The sequence below is a fragment of the Lasioglossum baleicum genome, chromosome 11 (assembly GCF_051020765.1).
Source record: "Lasioglossum baleicum chromosome 11, iyLasBale1, whole genome shotgun sequence".
NCBI lineage: Eukaryota > Metazoa > Arthropoda > Insecta > Hymenoptera > Halictidae > Lasioglossum > Lasioglossum baleicum.
The window spans coordinates 13015225-13036885 of record NC_134939.1 but is presented as its reverse complement, the minus strand read 5'-3'; the positions used below and the strand labels follow the sequence as shown (position 1 = coordinate 13036885).

Here is a 21661-nt window from a genome sequence, read left to right as displayed (position 1 = left end):
AACAATATGCGCTTGGATACAGAATTTTATCGAATCAATTTGCACGTAAGCAACTTCATAATTTCAATAATTACGAAATAAAAAATATAAAACTAGTCATTTGACCGGCAGCGGCAGGTTTAGTGTTTAAGGGAAGAAATAACGTTCAATTTAGTTTCTACATAAACTCTCGTCCATAGGTCACCGGACACTTATTCAAATTTGGATGCAGACAATTTTTCGTTATTGACGGACCTATATCCTGAACAGATTGTGGATCTTTATGCATTTATAACTTCCAAACATTGTCAAAAAATGCTAGAATATAAAATTCTACAAAATTTAATAGAATTTTTATTTATTTCATTTGTTCCCATTTTATATTGAAATTTGTCTGCACACATTAAAAATTTCATAAACATCCGCAATCTAATCATGAAATGAAAAATATATAAAAAAACTTTCTAAAAACCACGCTTATATTAAAACGCAGTAAAAAGGAGAAAATAATATTCTCCAGTTAATCCAGAATCCAGTTAAATGATTAATAATATTTTTCCCCAAAATTTTAAGCAATTAGTTCAAAATTTCTTCTGTTATTTACTGTCGGAATAGATAGAAAAATGTAATATAAATTTAAGTAAAATCGTGACATTAGTGACTATACAAGAAATGAAAGCGTAGAGCGCTCACGAAAATTACGTCAATTAAAAGAGTTGTAAAAAATGCCTTTTTTATTTTTGCATGTAACCTCGTAGACTATAATTTTTGGAAAATCTATTTTGCATATAATTTCGTAAACCAATGCTTCTGATTGATTATAACAAAAACAGGTGGTTTGGTACAATTATAAAAAAGTTATTAGTTTTTAAAAGATGTACGAATATGTACTTTGCACACCCACTATATGTATACGAAACAATAAAATGAAGTTTGAAGCTTTTATCCTTTAATTACCATTTTAGTAAGCTATTTAGTAAGTTACGCGTGAAGGTCAAAGACCTTTGTAGAAGCGTGGTGAGAAGCGGCAATGAGCTTGAACAGAACACACGAAGGTTTGCTCCAACTTTTAAGTTTATCGGCGTCGAGTGTTTTCGTAACCGTGAACGAAAGCAAATCTACGATTTCTCAGGGACAATACGCGAACCAATGGCTACGGAGATGGCAATGGCACATCCTCCCTCGTATCCCGTGCAAGTTCCTTCGACGAGAAACAGACTGATCGGGTTCAAATAAACTCGCGATACGGTCGCAAGTAGTCCTTGAGCATCTCTTGGAAACGACCGATAAATTATTAGAAATTACCTAGCCTGACACCGAGTGGAACAGAACGGAGAAACATTTCGTCATGAGACTTTGCAGATCCACGCCGGTGTTAACCATCTTTTCATTGAACTCTGCCTCGCGTTCGGATTCCGATTCCGATTCGGAGTCGTCGAGTTCGTCGCCAGTTTTTCCACTATTCAAAGTGGCTAAAAGCGCGGCACGTTCCGCCATTGAACGGGTCGACCGCGGACAGAAGTCTTTTGTCCAGAAATTCTGTTTGGCGCAAAATACCTCCCCTCCTGGGTTTCCCAGTTCGCTTCACACCAACGTTGGAAAGCAACGACGCTAACGGGTATGGGATCGTAATTAAATCGAGCCTGGAATAAGCGAGTAGAAGGATTACCTCGACGCATAGGTAACCGGAGGATGGGGGGACGATAACGAGCGTGATAAATTGAAACGAGCTAAAGACTCGGCTTCTGGTGGTAGGCCGAGAAGAAAGTGGAAAAAAGAACGATGAAACGACGATAAAGAGGGGGCAGGGGACTGCAACGCGTACGCGGTACAGAGTACAGAGTACAAGGTACACCAGAGTACAGGTGCATCCGTGAAAGGAGAAACGAAGATGCTTTCACTCGGCGGTTCGCGGTTCGCGTTTCGCGGTTACGCCGACATAAAATACCCCGGCTGAATTTCAAGAGGGGCAGGAAAGGGGTGGAAAGCGCGCACGTGCATACGAACACGAATTAATTCGAGTGCACGGTGCATTCAGTTTTCGAGGGCCGATGAAAACGCGCGCGAGGGTCTTCCCTCGACAATGAGCACGTTCCATTTGCACGCTCGGCCGATTTTTTATTTAACGCTGTTTTTTTCATAATGGGTATCGGACGACCAGCCGAATTCACCGGCGTTTTCCACCGTTCGCAGAATGTACAATGATGTTATTGCAGTCTATCGAACCGTGCGAAACGTCGACAAAAAAAAAATTCACTGGTTCCCAACCCTCGCCCTCGCCCCCCTCTCTCCCTCGGCCTGCCTCGCGGAAACATAAACCCGCGATTCAATGATTTCACGTATTTCGATCGACCGTTTTGTATGGAGATTTCAATCGAGTTGCCCTCGCTCTGCGAGAACACCTTTTTTTTTAGGGGCGCGGCGTTATTACGAGGCAAATTGAGTGCCCTCCGGCGAATGCGCTTTGATAACTTATTTTCACCCAGATACAGGCGGAACGGAAACGACGATACACTTCCGTTCACTCTGCAGACCGGTGCTTTCAATGTGCCCGTTTCTTATTCTAACAAGGGAAGGACCCAAGTGTCCGACTTCGATTTTGATAATTGTTTATGAGATGATGGTATATGGAACCCTAATTATGTATGCAAAATATTAGGTGTAGTTACTCAATAGTTTTAAAGATATAAACAATGGAACTTCGAAAACTTGAGCTGCAAATCATGGTATATCAACAAGACATGAAAGTTTAACTATTTATATCTTTCAAACTATTGAGTAACTACTACAAAAAATTATCAAAATCGAAGTCGGACACGGGGTCCTTCCCTTGTAAGATGCCTGTCGAAGCGTCCGAATTTTCCCCCGGATTTTCGCGGGGAATCCCGTTTACAACAACGTCTGGTTGAAATAAAGTTCGAATTGTGGAAGATAGCGCTTTTAAATATACATTTCGAAACTTAACAATTGTAACCAGTGCAGTGGCAGTGCAATTTATGTAACGAACAGAGAAAAAAATTGATTCGAATCCTTTCCAAAGCATGATTTCAATTGCCGCTGAACATAGTTTGCTTAATAAAGGTCTATTGTTCTTTCCTTTTCTTTCTCACAATGTTACCAACGTTCTCGTTACTCACTATCGAAACACGTCTTTTGATTTCAGAATTAAAATTGATTCGAGTCCGAGGGGTGAAATATCTAGAATTTCGAAGATTATAAGCTAATATCTTGTACCGCGCTACGCATCGAAGCGATTCCGGACGTGATTCCGGTTACTACAACACCGTAAACATTTGATGTCGCCCGGCTGCGAGTTTACGGGCGGGGCTGTAAATTCTGAACGACTGTGAAATCTAAGCAACGATAACGCCGCCGTATGGAGAGTACCATTTACCCGATCCGATCGACTGGAAATCAATCGATCGTTCTACACGGACATCCCTTTTGTTTCGATTCTCTTTTTTTTTCGCCCATCTGCCAGATTCTCTCGCGATGGGATATCGCCTGTCGTTCCGCGATTTCATCGACATCGAACATTCTTCTCGCGGTGAACCGTTCCAGCCGTTTCCTGTTACATACATTGCGGATGCGAGTTACTTGTTGCGTGTTCCGCGCGGAATACTTTAAGGCTCCGAGGGATTCTAAGATGCGAAATAGATGGAGATGCAAGCGAGATCATTGGAAGAAACAGACAATTGTTGTACTGTATACATACAAAGAGGAAACGTGCGAGGATAAAACCAGAGATCACTCGATCACAAATTGACCATTATCAAGAACGAGGCACAACGTGGAATGGAAAAATTTCGGTTTATGCGAGCTGAATTTCTGTGAACCTATCGTGAACATTGAGCTGTGGTTTTCAACAAAAACTGCATAAAAATGTATTAAATTATATTTTTACGTTGCATTACGTTGCAGTGACAAAACAGACGAAATTAAGGATTAAGCATTTAGGATTATCCAGGATTGGGTTTTTTAGCGATGAAGAGTACTAGACAAAGGATCAATTTAGGCCACGGAGGCTAGCATGATGGCACGAGGAACGTTGAGTTTGGATGATTTCTCCGCGAGCAGGAGTACAGGATGGATCCTCGAGAGTTTTCGGGCGAGTACGGCATGGTCGAGGATGGCGATGCGCGACCGGCGAACGCTAAACACCAAACACCAAACAGCTCGGTGTATACGTCGCGTCGCGTAGTGGAGAGTGGAGTGGAGCGGAGCGGCAGTGGCACGGAATTGCGAAACCCGGGCGGGGTGGTGGCAAAGGAGGTAAAGGAGCGGTTCGAGGGAAGGCGAGATAGAGGGGTGTGACGAGGGAGGAAAAAGGTGGGACGGGGGGTACAGAGAACTCTGAAGCATCGGGAGGAAAATATTCGAGATTCCAGGCGAACCGCGTGATGACTCAATTTCGCAAGGACCGTTAAATGGCCCGCTATGAACCACGCGCCGGTACTGGTCGCGTTCCTTCTCTGTTTTTGAAGGCCGAACATTCTTCGAAGGGGGTTGGTTCCGCCGACTTAGATACGCCGGGAAAATACTGTTATAAAGGATCCATTCTCTCGACGGTTTATTTACCTGGCTCTACTCGACAGCCGCAGAGAGATGCTCGATGCTAGAACTTTCTTCGACGAAATACGATCGACCCGCGACCCGTTTACGGCCGCACAACGTACACCGTGCAACCTGCACAGTCTAGAGTCTTCACCGTACGACGCGCGTCCCTTCTTTTCATAATGTATATTTTAGACGACGGATTTTCTGTAGTGCCGGTCTGCGTTGCGCGAAACGAAGGTTCCAGAGGGAGAGAGAAAGCGCTCCTCGTGCTCGTTACTTCGAGTTCGAGATCATAATGGCCCTTCTTGTTAAATTGAGCATCAGCCAAGTGATTTACGTTGATTGCTCGACGCGACGCGCATCCACTGCCCTCACCCCTTCGTCTCCTTCTTCTCCTATCCTCTCTCTCTCTCTCTCTCTCTCTCTCTCTCTCTCTCTCTCTCTCTCTCTCTCTCTCTCTCTACCCCTCGATCCCTCTACCACCGCGATTCCCATCTTCTTCCTTGTTTTCCCACCGTCACCACCCTCTACCTCCTCTCGCTCTCTCACTCTCTCGAATGCTCGTCGTACGAGCGTATCCCTTCGTAGAACGCGCAACTTTCCTCACCCGTGTACACGCGGTATATCGATCGTTGATCTTTTTCACGGCAGCTCCCTATTCTTCCATGGCGATCGGTCTTCGTTTCGATCCGAGCCGAATCGCCAGGGAAATACTCTCCGCGCCCCCATCTTCACGGCTTCGTTGCACCCTCTAAACCTGTTTCTATCTTTTTTTCTCTATTAGTTCGTTTTCGTTTTTCGGATCGCCGAACGCGCCGCGCCGTCGTCGAATACCGAATTAGTTCTGCGCGACTCGTAACTTCAACGTTCGATGAAATTCGCTCGATTGGTTATCTCGATTTTCATCGACGTGCGCCACTTCGAAAGAGGAAAATAGGAACGAAACGGGAGAAAGACGACAACGGACTCCGAATCGAGTTAAACGCGTTTTTGGCGCGACTTCGAACCGATTAGACGACCGAGACAGCGTCGTCGAAACGGCAGCTCGGCTTACGGAGTAATAAGCGGGACAAGGGTATACTTTAAGAGTAATTAATTAGAACGGTCTGCTACGAGCATTCTTGGCAATCCGCGTTCAATTAGTCGCTCCTCCGGGAGAACCACCGAGTGCATAGCCCCGTGTACATACTGCTGAAGGTACACGGATCAACGATCTTGGTGCTTGGTCGACGTTGACGGAAGGGAATCGCTTTTGACGCGTCGAGGATCCACCGTTGCAGCGGTCCTTCGGATATTCTAGACTTTACCGGCAAGTACCGTCGTTGATCGATGCTCCGCAAACAGTGGCCCATGCCGCGGTCCTTCAAGTCTCGAAGTGCGTTTAAGCTCGTTTAGTCGATTAGTAATCGTCGAGCAATGCGATCGAATCGAGGGATACTCGAAAGGTGAAGCCTCCCTCCCCTATCTCTCTCTCTTCCTGTCTCCCCTCAATCGCCACCCCAACTCCGAAGTTGTAATCTCATTTCCTTACCTATCCGAATCCACCGATATTCGATATTTAGTTTGGATAGTGGATAGCGTGGATAGTGTCTTTCTTTAATGGATCCAGATTTCATGGGAAACATTGACAAAGTGACAAGGGTCAACGCGTTGTTCTTCGTCGTAGTTGTAGAAGAGTCGCTTTCTGTATCCGTATATGGCGCTCGGACATCGAGCGAATTGTCGACCGACCGATCATCCGGGTAAGATCATTTCGGTAGGAAATACCGTGGCGGTAATATAAAGGTTGGAAACCTTTGGGACGCCGAAAGCTGGTTCGTATCGGAGCTGCTCGCTCTCCTTATGGGCGTGTATACTCGAGCGAGAAACGAGGGGAGAGAAGATAGAAGTCGATAAGTGTCCTTGCGCCAGAAGGAGGATCCTCTCGCATCTTGACACGGTCACCCCCCACCAGAACGACCCGCACAAACTCGCTCGCAAAAGCCTGGCGAGAACCCCTACCCGAGAGAAGTCAGTCCTCTCTTCTTATCATCCCTGCGCCCGCCATTCCATCCATCTTCCTTTCTTTCCATTTTCTTCGGTGCTACGCTACCACCACCATCAACGCTACCACTACTACTATATCCGCTTCGCATCGTCGGGAACACCGTCGTCGTCGGCTAGCATCCACCGTCATGGCACACCATACCAGAATCCTCTGCCACCCTATCCACCCCACCGTTCCCGCGTTCTCGCTCCCTTTCCGGGACCCGTGCGCCAGCCCCTTCCCTCGAAAACCCGCGCCTCCACCTCGTACTCTGTTCACTAATTGCACATTCTTCGCATAGTTTCGCCACCGTCCGCCCCTGCCAACCCCCATCTACGCCAAGGACGGACGGCGAAGGGGGATTGTAAGCCCTCGACACACGACCAGCTTTGCCAGCCACGCCACCCTCGCCACCCTTTCTCTTCCCGTCTCTCTCTCTCTCTCTCTCGCTCGTATTTGTTCGCTCGTTCCTTTCCACCTTTCCTCCTCGCGTAGTCGCACACATTCGCAAACACACACGCGCATACACACACTCTGTCTCTGTCTCTCTTTCGCTACGGCCTGTCTTCTTCTTCTTCCACTGGCCTCGTATGCTCGTACCATCTGCCATGCCGTATCACCGTATCCTTCTCCCTCGTTTTACTTTCCTCTTGCCTTCATACTCCTTGCCCTCTCTACTTTCGACCCCACCCACCAACATCGCCACCCTCGTTCAAGCATCCACCGTGCTTTTGTGCCGTTAACTCAGTGAGTCCACGCTTCCCAGAAATCACGCGTGTGTTCGTTGACGAGCCTGTGTGTTTCGTGTCGGATGTCGCCAACTCGGCCAAGCGTTTGCGTCCACGAACGCCCGGCTGAAGGACGGAACGACGCGACGCGACGGTGCATCGCGACGAAAAGACTCGCGCGAGAAAAATACGGTGTCCCAGCGTGCCCGCTTCTTATGGCAACAAGCTTTTTGAGCGACTCCGGTGCCGCGTATCGATCAAACGGCCCGTCCAAATTATCGAGATGTTTTTAACCCTCGAATGGGACTCCGAGGCGCCAGTCTAAATTTCCGTGTCATTGTTTGAAACGGCTTTTGAATGATTAAAGTCTTCTGTATTCGATGAATTGATAGAAATTCGAATGTCGTATGGGAAGACAGGTCAATTTCGTTTGCATAGTGTAAAGAAGAGTACATAGGGTAGAAATCTTCTAGGTTGAAAGATGTGGCTTGGTTTTGGAATTGAAACGGCTTCGAGTCCAAAGGGATAACTCTTAGGACTTGAATGGTGACTCTGAGGCAGAGTTGGGCATTAATCAAAGTTGGGCATTAAAAAAAATTTTTAAAAAACAGGTAATCATTGAAAAATCGACGATCAATTCAATCGATTGATGAAGTTAATCGTCTCAATCGTTGATTAAAAAAAGAAATCATTGAGAAATCAACGATTAATTTAATCGATTACTGAAGTTAATCGTTAATCATTGATTAAAGAAAGAAATTATCGAAAAATCGGAGACTGATTCAATCAATTGATGAAGTTAATCGTCAATCGTTGATTAAAAAAACAAATTATCGCAAAAAACATAAAATCACGTGGAGTTTGTATTATAGACCAAATGACAATACACCTAAACACAGCTTACATTTTTTTCGGTATTCATATAGTTTTGATTCCGTATTTCATTTCGAAATTTCAGCAGTTAATTATTAATCAATTATCTGATTGACGATTACAATTGAAGGGAATGTAATCGTTAATCGCAATTAACGACTAAAGTAGAAATTTAACCGTTATTCCCAATTAACGATTAATAAGTATTTACTCGTTAACCGCAATTTTAACGACAAAACTAGGAGATTAATTGTGAATTGCGATTAACGATTGAAGTAGAAATTTATTCGTCAATCGTTGATTAAATTTTTGCTCTGCTCCGAGGTGACTTACATTATTAAATACATCGGTATCTAATCAATTACTAAACATTTAGGCATTGCATGAGCTATTATACTAATTTCATATCCATAAAATTTAAAAAAAATTGTAGGGAATGAAAATATTCTAGTTAGAAATGTTTAATTTTCAAGTTAAAATTGCTCTGAGTGCAAAGCGACTGTGGAGAATATCTCCTACCATTTCTAGGAAATTCAATCTCACCCAGAAATCGCCTAGACTACGACAATTCTGTAGGTATTGTAAACGAAATATCTGAAAGATATTTATTACAAGCCGCACACAATTAATCGCGAGTGGAGGCACAAGTTTACAGATCAGAAGAGAGAAGACAACTTGCTACGAATGCAAGTGGAAATCGTACGACGCGACGTCAGTGCAGATTCTACGATGAACGAACGTGTCTACCCCTGCGTCGACAAGCTTTACCGAGAGAAAATTTATTTTCAACCACAATTTATCCGGACGACTTTGCCTTTCCGCGACCCTCCATTCAATTTCTGATCGACATCTGTTCCAACACCCTGACGAACTCCACGTCGAAGATACCTTTAAGCAACACGTATAAATTCGATTCTCGTGTTTGTCTTCGGTACGACAGTAACTTCGCGAGAACAATCCATTCGATTCGCTCTTTGTCAAGTTTCGATAATAATCTGTCTGTATGTTTAGCAATTGATTGGGTACCAACGTATTTAATAATGTAAATTATATTTTGGGTTAACACTTTCAGTGTTTCTGACGATCTAAAACTCGCCCCAACGCGAAATTTTCTTAATTTTCATTTTTTTTGTGAAATCTATCTATCACTTTCATGATATAAATACATTTTTTTCTGAAAAATTTTGAGCGCAAATCGCTAAACTAAAGTATTGTAAATTGAAACGGCAAATAAAAACTATACTTGGAGCAGCGCTCGGATTTACTTACTCGCGACGGTCGAGTTTCGAAGGCTACGCCCCCTCGACCCGGCCGCACGTCTCGCTCCCCGTAGCGGTCCTAGTTCGGAGCCTCTCAGGCGCGTTTCATAGTCACTATTCATTGCGCCTAGGAGAAGGGGCGTAGCCTTCGAAACTCGGCCGTCGCGAGTAAATAAATCCGAGCGTTGCTATGTAGCAATCTTCATTTCGACTGGTGATGCATACTGTTATATTAGGTTGTCCCAAAAGTTCGTTTCGTTCTCGATTAATGTGATCAGTACTAATTCAGAGTAGGTTTTAAGAAAACCAATGGTATGGTTAAGAAAGGGGAAGCTTAAGGAATAATAAAACATTAATACTAAACCAACCGAGCCTTAAAAGTAACTGGAACATGTTCCCTTATAAAAATGACTAGATTGATTTTATTTATAATGCGTACTATACTACAAGATATCTATACAATAATTTCTTATGAAATCATTTTTATTATTTCAATGATTGTATCTTCAACTTCTACAATCATTGATTGTAGTTCAATGAAAATAAAAAATTTGGAACCGGTCATTTTGACCGGTGGTGGTAGGTTGCTGATGTTACCTAACAATATGGAATGTGCACGTAGTGAAAGAAACTTTTAGGACAACCTAATAAATTTGTAACAGCAGACACGACACCGCAACAATTCTTGGATATGTAATCAGCTTTATCCAGAACTGATTAACTTGAACGCATACACGTATAGCGAGACATCGCGTCGGTCAGAATACAGCGAGGTGAAACGTCAGAGATGGAATCAAAGAGGTTAGGGGAAGGAGAAGGCAGTGGGAGGTCGGATGGAAGGGTGAAAGGCTGGGGGGGGAAGGTCGAGGAAGAAATAGCAGCCTTACGCAAACTATGCGCTTACTCGAAAGATCGTTTCAAGGTTTACGGAAGGCGTATAATCCCGTTTATCGTCCTCGTAAATCCGGGAGTATACACTCCTTGGTTTTCGCCCTTCCTTTAGCTTCGATCATCCTTCGCGACGCGAGAGTGGTTGTCGGCTGCCGGTTGCCGGTCGTCGCTAGCCGACTACCGGTTTAATCCCTTTTCATTTTACGAGCACCTTTTACGAGCCGTCCTACTCGACCGATCCACAGGTTTTGGAAACGAGCGAGCTAACCTCGAAGAAGCTTACACGTTCGACGGTGCTTTAGAAATTTCAATACAGCGGAAGCACCTCCGCCTTAAAGCCCTGTTATCCGAAAGCTTCGTTCCTCGAATCTTCTAATATCCGAGATGGAGTCGTACATATGTACGTGCTCGTATTATATTTGTATCGTGTACCGATCACCGCTATCGTCGAGACATGCGTTTATGCGAATTTTCTTCTTATCCGATCGCTTTACCAACGACAATTAACTCTTTGCACTCGAAGCTATTTTAATTCCAAAACGAAAACTGCCTAAGTCCGTTTTTTATGAAAATTGGGTTTTCAGCTTCGCTTTGTTAGGTTCTTCAATTTCTACCGCTCGAGGGTAATTTTTTTTGTTTAGTACTTTAATTGTGTAAAGCAACATAGTTTCGCTTCAAATCGTTCTTTCGCCTCCTGTAAAATTTACTTCTTTGAACTGGGGCAATTTTTATAAAGCCGACGATACGTTTTTTTTCATGATACACATACGAAACCGGCGCAATTTGCTCGTAGAATACTGAAATGTTTAATAATTTATTAAATCCAAACAAAAATAATTTGGATAATGATGTGGCAATTTTGATGTCAATTTTCATGTGAGGCCGACGATATGTTTTTTTCATGATACATATACGAAACCGGTGCAATTTACTCGTAGAATACTGAAATGTTTAGTAATTTATTAAATTCTACCAAAGATAATTGGATAACGATGTAGCAATTTTGATGTCGAGGATTAAAACGGTTCACAGGAATGTTCGACGAGTCATTTCGGTCGGTCTTTCATCGTTTCGCGAGGCAATGGTCGGCGTAGCGGTGACGGCGACGTGACGGTGACGGTTCCCTAGAGCCTACGTTCTATCGCAGGAACGTCCATTCCGGTCTACCCGACGAGGGACAACGATTGCCGGGAGACTTCCTTCCTTGATATCCGATCCAATAATCCGATGCCGCGACATCGTCGAAGCGTGAAATTATGAGCATTGACACGGTACCGTGGATTCTTCTTCGGGGAGTATTCTTCGGGGTTCGGATGCGGCGTTGAGGTTCAAAGAACGCGAAACGAGTCGCAAAAAGATCAAGTCGAAACTATCCTCGGAGGATCGTAAACGCGGCACGATCCTTTACCCGATTTATCGCGACGCGATTTCGAACCGCGTGTTTCGGATTTCCCGACGTTTTCGAGATACGTAGGTCGCGAGCCGTGGAAACGATCATCGAAAAAGATCCTTGGCGCACCTATGAATATTTCTTTCGATTCCGACTACATGCGTAACTAAGGTGAAGTGGGGTCAGTGCAGACAGATCTTTTAATCTGATGTATTTCCAGTCTGGTGTGTAAATACTTAACGCTGTCGGTATCAAACGCTTTGCATAGTTATTATTGGTAAATTAATATTACGTAGGATTCTAATTTTTCTGAAAAATTTTCACTTTGATAGGATATTGTACAAAATGTCAACTACTCTGCTGTTTTCCCCGAAAATGGGGCAAGAGCGTAACTTGGAGTTAAAAATGCTTTCGAACCTATTGTTTCATGTGCAACGGGGCATTATTAACACTGGAGCAGAATTATTAACACTAAGCCTACCGAGCACTGAAAGCGATTAAAATGTTTTAGCTAATAAAAATGACAAGGCTCCATTTATTTCGATTTTGTGCAGATTTATTGCAATGCGTGCTTGGATAAATAAATTTATCGAATCAATTTCTACGTAAACAACGCCATCGTTGTTGGGGAGGGTTCCGTGGGTGAGCTCGTTAGTCGATCGGCTACCACCAGTGAGGCCGGGGTTCGATTCCCGCAGCGGTGCCCTCATTTTTCCTGGCATCTTGCACTAACATATATACATTGGAAACTTCGTCTTATAATCATCATTTGATTGTAAGCCTGATGAATGACCATGACCAGAGGTCATAATGCGGATGTCCTCCACATGATGTGGTTGCATGGTTGCAACCCTATTGTGTACTTACAGATAGGTTTAGTGTTAAGAAGCCTGCTATAAAATGCTTTTTATTAGAGTAAATTATATTGTTCAGTTTTATAGTTATCCATTTTTAAACAAACAAGTACTTTTTACTGAATATCTCACGTGACAGTTTAGCACTGGTTGATTTGAGCGAGGAAAACTCATTAACTTATCGTACATTAATAAATACAAGCTGGTGAAATTTCGCTCATATTACACGTGTTATGCTAGTAATATGCTGTAAGAGCGTTGAAATACTTGTGGGCGGCAGCGTACGATTATTTGCGGCGATCGGTGCGAAAGAAGTTGGCTTTATTAGAAAGCTCGCGCGTCCCGAAGGATTATAGCGATAGGTAAAGGAGGGATCTCCTAAGCGCGTCTGGACTAGGGCTGTTACTTTCCTTCGAACGTCGAAGATTTTTGAAGTTTCGAATTGCGAACTTCCGTAGTAAATTATTAGAAGATTAACACTAAAACTACCGAGCACTGAAAGCGATTAAAATGTTTTAGCTAATAAAAATGACAAGGCTCTATTTATTTAGATTTCGTGCAATCCTTATTGCAATATGCGCTTGGATAAAGAAATTTATCGGATCATTTTCCACGTAAGCAACGTCATAATTTCAATAATTATAAAATTAAAAATGTAAGACTGTCCACTTGACCGGCAATGGTAGGTTTAGTGCTAAAAGATCTCTTATCTTCTTTACAATTTATTTGTAGAATAAATATATTTTTTATGTAACACTGATTGTATTTATATTCTGCGCAAATTCTGTCAAATTTTTTATTGATATTCTTATTTGTCAAAAATCACGAGACATAACACGAAACTCGTAAGTTACAACTTCATAGGATTCGAAGACTTTGAAACTTCCTGCACTTCGAATCTTCGAAGAATCGAAGCTTCGGAAAAGTGACAGCCCTAGTCCGGACGCGGCGTTTGATTTTTGAATGTCCAGACAAGTTAGCGTTCGTGAAGAAAGGAGTATAAGAGGCTCCAGGATCGCAAAACGCTTCGTCCAGACGCGCTTAGGAGATCCCACCTCTACAGCGAAACGGTATCTACGTTCGAGGAACCACGACGAAGGTAGCGGCGAACGTTGCGCGTCTGGTAGCGAGATAGCGAGATTGTAGCGTACACCGGGAACGACAGCGACTGCGATAGCTGTAGCGGTAGCGGTAGCAGGCGTCAGACAACGACGTTGGACCTCGGGTCGCCTTCTCGACGGGCAGCTATTATACGCTCGAGTTTAATTAAACTCCGTGAGATGTCAAAGGACTCGGCCATGCCGGCAAGACGGACAATGCGGACGCAGATTATTACATCCCTCCTCGTCGTGTCCTCTCCTTCTTCTCGTTTGCGTGTGTGCCTGCCCGGATATTCTCTCTTGCTCCGGCTTGCCTCTCTCGTTCGTCGCTTCCTACTGGAACCTGTACCAGCCGTATGCGTTTACTCGCAAATACTTCGAATCACTTTTATCTTTATCGCTGTCCACGGACACCGTTTCCTCGAAACGAAACTGACGAGAAGCTGTCGACGATTTCAATCGAACGTGCGCGAACGAAAAACATCATCGTTATTCTTATCGTTATTATCACCTATCGGTTTCCGCTTTGACGAGCACTCGTTCCACGGAAATACAGTCGAAAAGTACAGTCTACTTGCCCACACACGCCACGAAACCGTCTTAACCCTCGCGTAGCCAACTAATTTACTACAATTAATTAATGTTCCTCTAAAAATGTTACAAAATTTCTCTGAATGTCTACTCTTTGCTCGCTAATTTATGGTCTTAAAATGAGAATTTCTCTATATATGTTAAATACATAATGCTACATAAAGGTTAATCTGAACCCACGAAACCCGCAGATCGCAGAAAATGGCAACGAGGAGATTGTTCCATCCGACGTCACGGTTGAAGCAAAACGAAACACGTCTGAAATGTCCGATGCCTCGATGGAAATGTCTTTACCGTGCATTTTTCGCAGTAGCTGTGTAGAAGTAGCACCGGCATCGGCATCATCGGATTCTCGGTGGAATAGAAACGAAAGAATAAGGGTAAGGGCGGAGAATTTCGTTCCTGCCAAGAAAGCAGCCAGGTATTTTAATTAGCGCAACTACGTCGTTTCATATTTGTACAAGCCCGAGCAGCAAGCTTTGACGTTCCACGAGGTAATGAATATTAATTCGTGGTAGTTGCCTGGCACCCCCTTACATCCCCAGAAACCGGTGGATGGGCTGCTGCCTTATATCTCCTTCCGAAGGTAAGCCAGCCAGCCGAGCTTTTCTTGTCCTGTTTCTTTGAGCTTTGCTCCGGTCCCTCCACTCTCTCTCTCTCTCTCCTTCTCTCTTCTTCCCTCTCTCCCTCTCGTCTACCCTTCGCATGCTAATTTAGGTTGCTACGTATTTTACAGTCGCGATCTTTTGTTCATCTGTCCTCCTGCAGGAAGCTATGAGCGTTCGGATCGCGAACGAAGCCTGTATTAAAGATGAGTTGACAAATATTGGAGTATGTACTTGTTCTCATTTTCATCACTTGTTCGACACCGTCTCACGAAATAAAAGTTATTCTGTTCTGCTATTTAATGCGAAACATAACCGAAAAACCTAATATAAATGTCGACCCATCAATTTGAAGTGAAAAAGATGGAAGAATAACTGTTTACCTTGTTATTCACCGACGCGACGGCGATCGCGTTTATTCGAGCATTCCAATTCGTGCAAATTGGTACCTTTTCCCTTGACGATGGCCCTCGAGCGTTTTCCAAGTTGCACGGATTCGTTTGAATTGCGAGGGAGAGCGTCGTCGAGGTGGCCGAGGTGGCCGAGGTGGCTGAGACGCTCTCCTTCCGCCGGTCAATAACTGGACACTGGCTTCCTTCTCCACCCCTCGCACAACCTCGTGCCATACCACACTTTCGCGGTCCCTCCCTTGTCGCGCAACTTCCCTGCCATTTTCCATTTTCGTTTGAGAAAAGTGCAACGCGACGGAACACAATACCGCCGTGCAATACGTTGGCGTCACGTCGCGCTCGTCGCCGATGATTCACCGAATCGATGGATTCGATTTTGGAAGGAACGGGGATATCGACGCAAACCACAATGCTTTCTTCACTTTTCTACACTTTCGAGATATTGCCGTTCAACACTAAACCCACCGGTCAAATTACCGGGTTTATATTTTTCATTTCATCGTTCTCGAAATTATGAAGTTACATAATACGGAAATTGATTCGATCAATTTTTTCATCCAAGCACATATTGTGACAAAAATTGCACAAGATCTGTATAAGATAGAGCCTTGTCATTTGTATTATACAGGGTGTTCATTTGAAAACTTTCCAGCCGAATATCTCGAACAGTATGGAAGATATTAAAAAAGTGTGAAACGCGTGTCCAAGGATTTCGAGGGGGAAAGAGGGGGCAGTATCAGTTTTTTATTTGGGTGGTCATTTTCAAGGTCAACTTTGTTTTTTTCTGATGGGAACCCATATTTTTTATTGTGGGATCTTATTGTACGTAAAAAGACCAGCAATTTTCGTAGGACACTTTTTTTTATCCGCAGAATTCCATTTGAAAAAACGAGGTTGACCTCCATATGACCTTGCAAACGCCATCCAAATAAAAAAATTATACTGTCCCCCTCTTTCCCCCTCGAAATCCTTGGACACGTGTTTTACACTTTTTCAATATCTTTCATACTTTTCGAGATATTCGGCTAGAAAGTTTTCAAATGAACACCCTGTATAAGCTGAAACATTTTAATCGCTTTTAGAGTTCGGTGGGTTTAGTGTTAAAGTTTTGATCGCTAATGCTTTCATATAGGACATCGGATAAATTGCATTACTCTTTGAGCGTTTCGAATTGGTTTTCATGAGTTTTTTCTGGTAGATACGTAAATCCCATACTATAAAGCTTAACTAATGCATAAACTCAATTTTTACGGCGTTTTCCCTTACAACCACGGTATGTATTCAGTTGCAATACTCGTGCAGTGTTCGATACCGATTTTTAATCGACTCCCGTTCGGTGGAACACGTTTGCCTGCATCGGTAAACAAAGGCGAACGTAGGTAGCGCAGTAGCGATTTCACCCACGATCGGTAAAGATCAGATTGGACCGCGAGCGAAACGATATTATCCGTTTAAATCGGTCCCGAGGCGATGCTCGCTCGAGTTCAAACGACGCGACGGTCTACTCGGTGTCTAGCAAATAGCTGTCTAGCAACTTTTTAGCAAACCAGCCGTGAAATCGTTCGAAACTTCTACTTTACTTTATCTAACTTCGCTTCAGGTATGTTACTTTCATCTGCGTTATCCGATGAATATGATATATTCACGATTAAAGAGTTAGCAGGAGGCGATACTCGAACAATAGAGGAATTCGCCGTGAAACACCGATTCTGCGGAAGCAGTTGCGCATTAGAGGCTCGTTCCGAAAAACCTCCTTAGGCCGCAGCTGCGGACTTTTTTCTTTTCTGCTAGTACAACACCGGCAAGAAGCTAAACGCTCTTCCTCCGAGCGGTCTTCCATGGTTCATAGACCGCACCGCGCGGGTACATCCTTTCTTGTAAATCTGCCGGTTTGTCGGGTGAAGGACCAAGAGGTTTCTTTGACTTTTTAGATCCCGTTCAGACACCGCGCGACTTGCGTTTTGGATCGCGAACGAATACGTTCGAAATAACGTTTTTCTTTTGGATTGTTGGTCCGCGCGGACAGATGTGAACGAATACGAACACGCTAATGAAAATAACGGAGTCCTAGATTGTCAAAGGAGACAGCGCTTTTGTCGTCCGTTCTACCGAGCCCGAAGAACGCGCGAAAAAAGTCTCCGTCGCCGAAGAAATCGAATATTCCGGGCAGCGACCTTTACGACTTTTTTCTTTGCAACGAGCCATCGTTACCGTAGGTATTCTGCGTTCACTGAGTGGACGGAATCGAAAGCTGCGCCGATCGTTCTCGATCGATGCTCCGTCGCCGGAACTTGAATTTTTCGCCATTCTTTTTGCAACGTCGAGCAAAATAATTTGGTTTTTGGATCGAGGAATGCGATTGCGAGAACGAGAAGCGACGTAAGATCGATCCTAACGTTTGAAAGACGAGATAGAGAGAGAGAGAGAGAGGGGGGAGAGACGATTTGCGACAGCAGCGAGAACGACGCGCAACGTCGCGTCGGCTACCACCGATTGGAAACAGAGGATAACGAGGCGCGAAAATCGCTTAACGCGATTGGCCATCGATCCTAGGGGAAACTTATCTTGCCCGTTGCTCACTCGCCGAGCCAATAAAGGATCCTTCGGCCTTTCCTCAGGATTAAATATCTCGGGGCAATTTACCTCCTGCTACGGTCCCTGCTACGGCCGCGCGCACTATAGCCCTCTCCTTCCTCTTCTTCTTCTTCCTCCTCTTCCTCCCGTCTTTTCACAATTCGCTCTTCTTTTTCCATCGAAACGTCGACGCCCACACCGTGATTTCTCCGCGAGAGACCGATCGTTTCCACGACGATAGAGCCAAGATAAAAGAGAAGCGGTTCTAGCAACGAGAATCTGTTCGCTTCGTGAAACGTTATCGCGCGTTAACCTTTTTTATCCGTCCTCCGTCTTGCTACTCGCGATTCCTTCTTTTCGTCCGTTTTGTTGATCGATGGGTACTCTTGGAAGTTGCCATTCGATTTCTATCGATCGAACCTTGGAATCATTATTTTAAGACTGGTCGAGGAGGAGCAATCATCATTTTACTAAAAGATTCTACAGGGTGGTTTCCTAACAGAGACGATGGAAAACGCTCGATTATATTGGGACAAAGATGTTGATCAATTATTTCGAGACTAATCGAGAAGGGGCAATTATCATTCTACTTGAAAAAGATTCTACAGGGTGGTTTCCTAACAGAGACGATGAAAAAAGCTGGATTCTACTGGGACAAAGATATTGGTCAATTATTTCGAGACTGGTCGAGGAAAGGCAATTAACGTCGTATTTGAAAAAGATTCTACAGGGTGGTTTCCGAACAGAGACGATGGAAAACGCTCGATTATATTGGGACAAAGATGTTGGTCAATTATTTTAAGATTGGTCGAGGAGGAGCAATCATCATTTTACTAAAAGATTCTACAGGGTGGTTTCCTAACAGAGACGATGAAAAAAGCTCGATTCTATTGGGACAAAGATGTTGGTTAATTATTTTGAGACTGGTCGAGAAGGGGCAATTATCATCCTACTTGAAAAAGATTCTACAGGGTGGTTTCCTAAGAGAGACGATGAAAAAAGCTGGATTCTACTGGGACAAAGATATTGGTCAATTATTTCGAGGCTGGTCGAGAAGGGCCAATTATCATCTTGCTAAAAGATTCTACAGGGTGGTTCCCGAATAGAGGCGATGGAAATCGCTTTATTCTATTGGGACAAAGATGTTGGTCAACGAGATATGTATCTTTCAAGACATGGCATTATTGCCTCGGGGTAGAGTGCTCACGGCGGTTAATGGTGGCGACTACAGCGGTACCCGTGGTCTCGTAACAGGCAATATCTGTTCGGTCACGTAGACTGACCTCGGCATCGAGCAATAACGATGCCCGTCCGGAAGGTTCTACCGTCGCGACGCGTCGCAACGCATACCCGTAACCGTAACCGTAACCGCTCCCGTTGATCGCAAAGAGTTCTATTATATGTAGCTACGTTTAGGTAAAACGCTTCGCCGCGTTGCGGCATTGTTTACGCACGAGCCTTCTCCTGCAACGTTTCGTCGACTTCGAGAGACAAACGAGAACGAATTGTACGAGTCCTCTGTGGCATTGTACATCCGGGGAAATAGACTATGTACGGAAATATAGTGGAACGGCTAGGTAATTTTTGTTTGTATGTGCAACGCTCCACAATAAACAATCGCATTTAACTTTTAATTACTCGCATATAGTAGTTACAATCTTGAAACATTAAATTTAGTGTTTGCATTGTAGCAGTTATTTTACTGAATAAAAATTTATTTCTGTTGGAGACATATAAAGTCCCGTTTAAACAGTTACGCAGAAAGTGGAGTGCGAGTAACTGGAGGTTAATTACTAGACTGCGGACGAATTTTAAGAATGTGGAATAAAATAGAATCTTAATTTCCGTGGTACGTAGTAGCCTTTTTAGATCTGAAATAAATTAAAATCATACTAAATTCCTTCATATTTTATATCCTAGCATTTTTTGAAAATTTTCAAAATCCATAATTGCATAAAGAGTTGGGCAATAATCAACTAATCTTTAAAAATGACTAATAGTCTCTTTGAATGTTAGTCATAGCAAAATTAGTCAAAACTTTTTGATTAGTTAGTGATAGCTAAATGGCAAATAATTAGTCACAGCTCGAAGTAATTGTTAGCTATTGCTTATTAGTTAATTAGTAGTTGTTGATCATTCATCAATCTTTAGACATCAGTCACTATCGTGCGATTAACATACATTAATATTAAAAATTTTTTACTAATGACTTTTTGCTATGACTAACATTCAATATTAATTTAAAAATTAATTGATTATTGCCCAACTCTGTAAAGATCCGCAGTCTATTAACTACATTGTTTTCATCGCTCCACTATGTCCGTACCCCAAACCAGGTTATAGTATTTCGGCTGCAGCAAATATTCCGCGAGATCGCAATAGAAAATCAATTTTCATGTTTTTCATTTACATCGTAAATTGGAACGACTATTTTCGCTGAAAGTTCTCTCGAAAGATCTGCTCCGAAATGCATTCGGAACAATTATAATCGCAAAGGTTGTCGGAGGTTGGTCCTCTCGAGGGAGACATTGCAAAGAGGACGGTAGCCAGGAAATTGTTCGACTCACCGTACATCTTCCCTTCGTCGGACAGGATGATTTTGCGTCGGCCGCATGGCGGATATATAGTGAGGGCTTCCTGGAAGCTTTGCTCGATATCCGGTGACCACACACCCTCCGCGTCCGCTGCCGATAAGTCCTTCTCGTCCTGAAAAATACGAGAACACAGGCAATTCGTCGATCATTCGGTCCGCGGAACGGAATGAATTGAACCGGAATCTCGCGGAGAATTCTCAAAGAACACCCTCTCGCCGAGTTCATTCCAACAACGTCGTCAGTCGCAACTACAAATAAGTACCAGCGCGTAATTCGAACGAACAGCGAATTCGAAAGACTCAAGGAGTGAGATATAACGGGAATAGCGAATAGTTTCGACTTACATCGCTAATTTCACCAACGTCGAGGTTCTTGGTATCCGAGCCGGAGCCGTTCGCGTCGGGCGGCGGCCCGGAACTCGCTGGAGTCCACGGCGCGGAAATGGTGTCGGCTGCAGCCACCGCACTGCCTGCAACAATCGAACGTATCCAAGAATTTTAGTTGGTTTGGTCACCACCTGTAAAAACGTGTGTCGCGCATAACGGTATCGTGCGACGACCAACGACACGATCCAGGATTACATCCGCGTGCAAGTACAATGACAATGAAACAGCATTCGCGTACTTGCGAAAAAGTTAAGAGACTCGAATCGGGCCGGAACGCGTCGCTCGGAGTAATTCGTTGAACGTGGAAAATCGTGAAATTCGTTCGTTCATGTCTTCGACTCGGATATCGTCGTTTTCGGTCGAGCGGTTGATAGAGGCGCGCGTAAATTCAACCCAGCTGGAAGTCGTCGATGGGGCGGACGGCCGGAGGGGTAGGAAATACGCGTGTACGCGTACGCGTATGGAAGGAGGAGGTGGATGGAAGAGGGGTTGGAAAAATCAGCACGTGAAAAATCGCGGTCGAACGGAGTGCGCGGCACGGAGCGCTCGTTGGCGCGGCCAGGACAGAATCTCTATACGCTGGAGCAACAAGTGTTCGCTGATATCGCGTATCAGTGCTGCAGTCGGCGGTGGGGGTTACTCGTAGGCGGTACACTCCGCCTACCGGGGGTGGAGTGTGTATGTTAAGCCCCCGGAAGAGCCTCCTTCCCCTCGGCAACTCCGACCGCAATACCGGATCTCTTGCGCGGGAACAAACCCCTGAAACTAGGAGAAACTAGGAGAAACCAGGAGAAACTGCATCTCCTGCCGTACCGTACCGTTCCGTACGATCTCTCGATCCTAC

General features: G+C 44.1%; 1 protein-coding gene across 11 annotated transcripts in view; it reads right to left on the bottom strand.

Annotated features, from left to right (window-relative positions):
• Scalloped (TEA domain transcription factor 1 homolog scalloped) overlaps window positions 1-21661 on the bottom strand; it is a 128798-nt gene that overhangs the window by 22215 nt on the left and 84922 nt on the right. For all 11 annotated transcript variants that reach the window (XM_076433261.1, XM_076433256.1, XM_076433260.1 and 8 more), the window contains 2 exons: window positions 20776-20900; window positions 20405-20543 (listed from right to left, as the gene is read on the bottom strand). In XM_076433261.1, the coding sequence (XP_076289376.1) occupies window positions 20405-20543; window positions 20776-20900 (264 nt within the window). The remainder of the gene's footprint in view (window positions 1-20404; window positions 20544-20775; window positions 20901-21661) is intronic.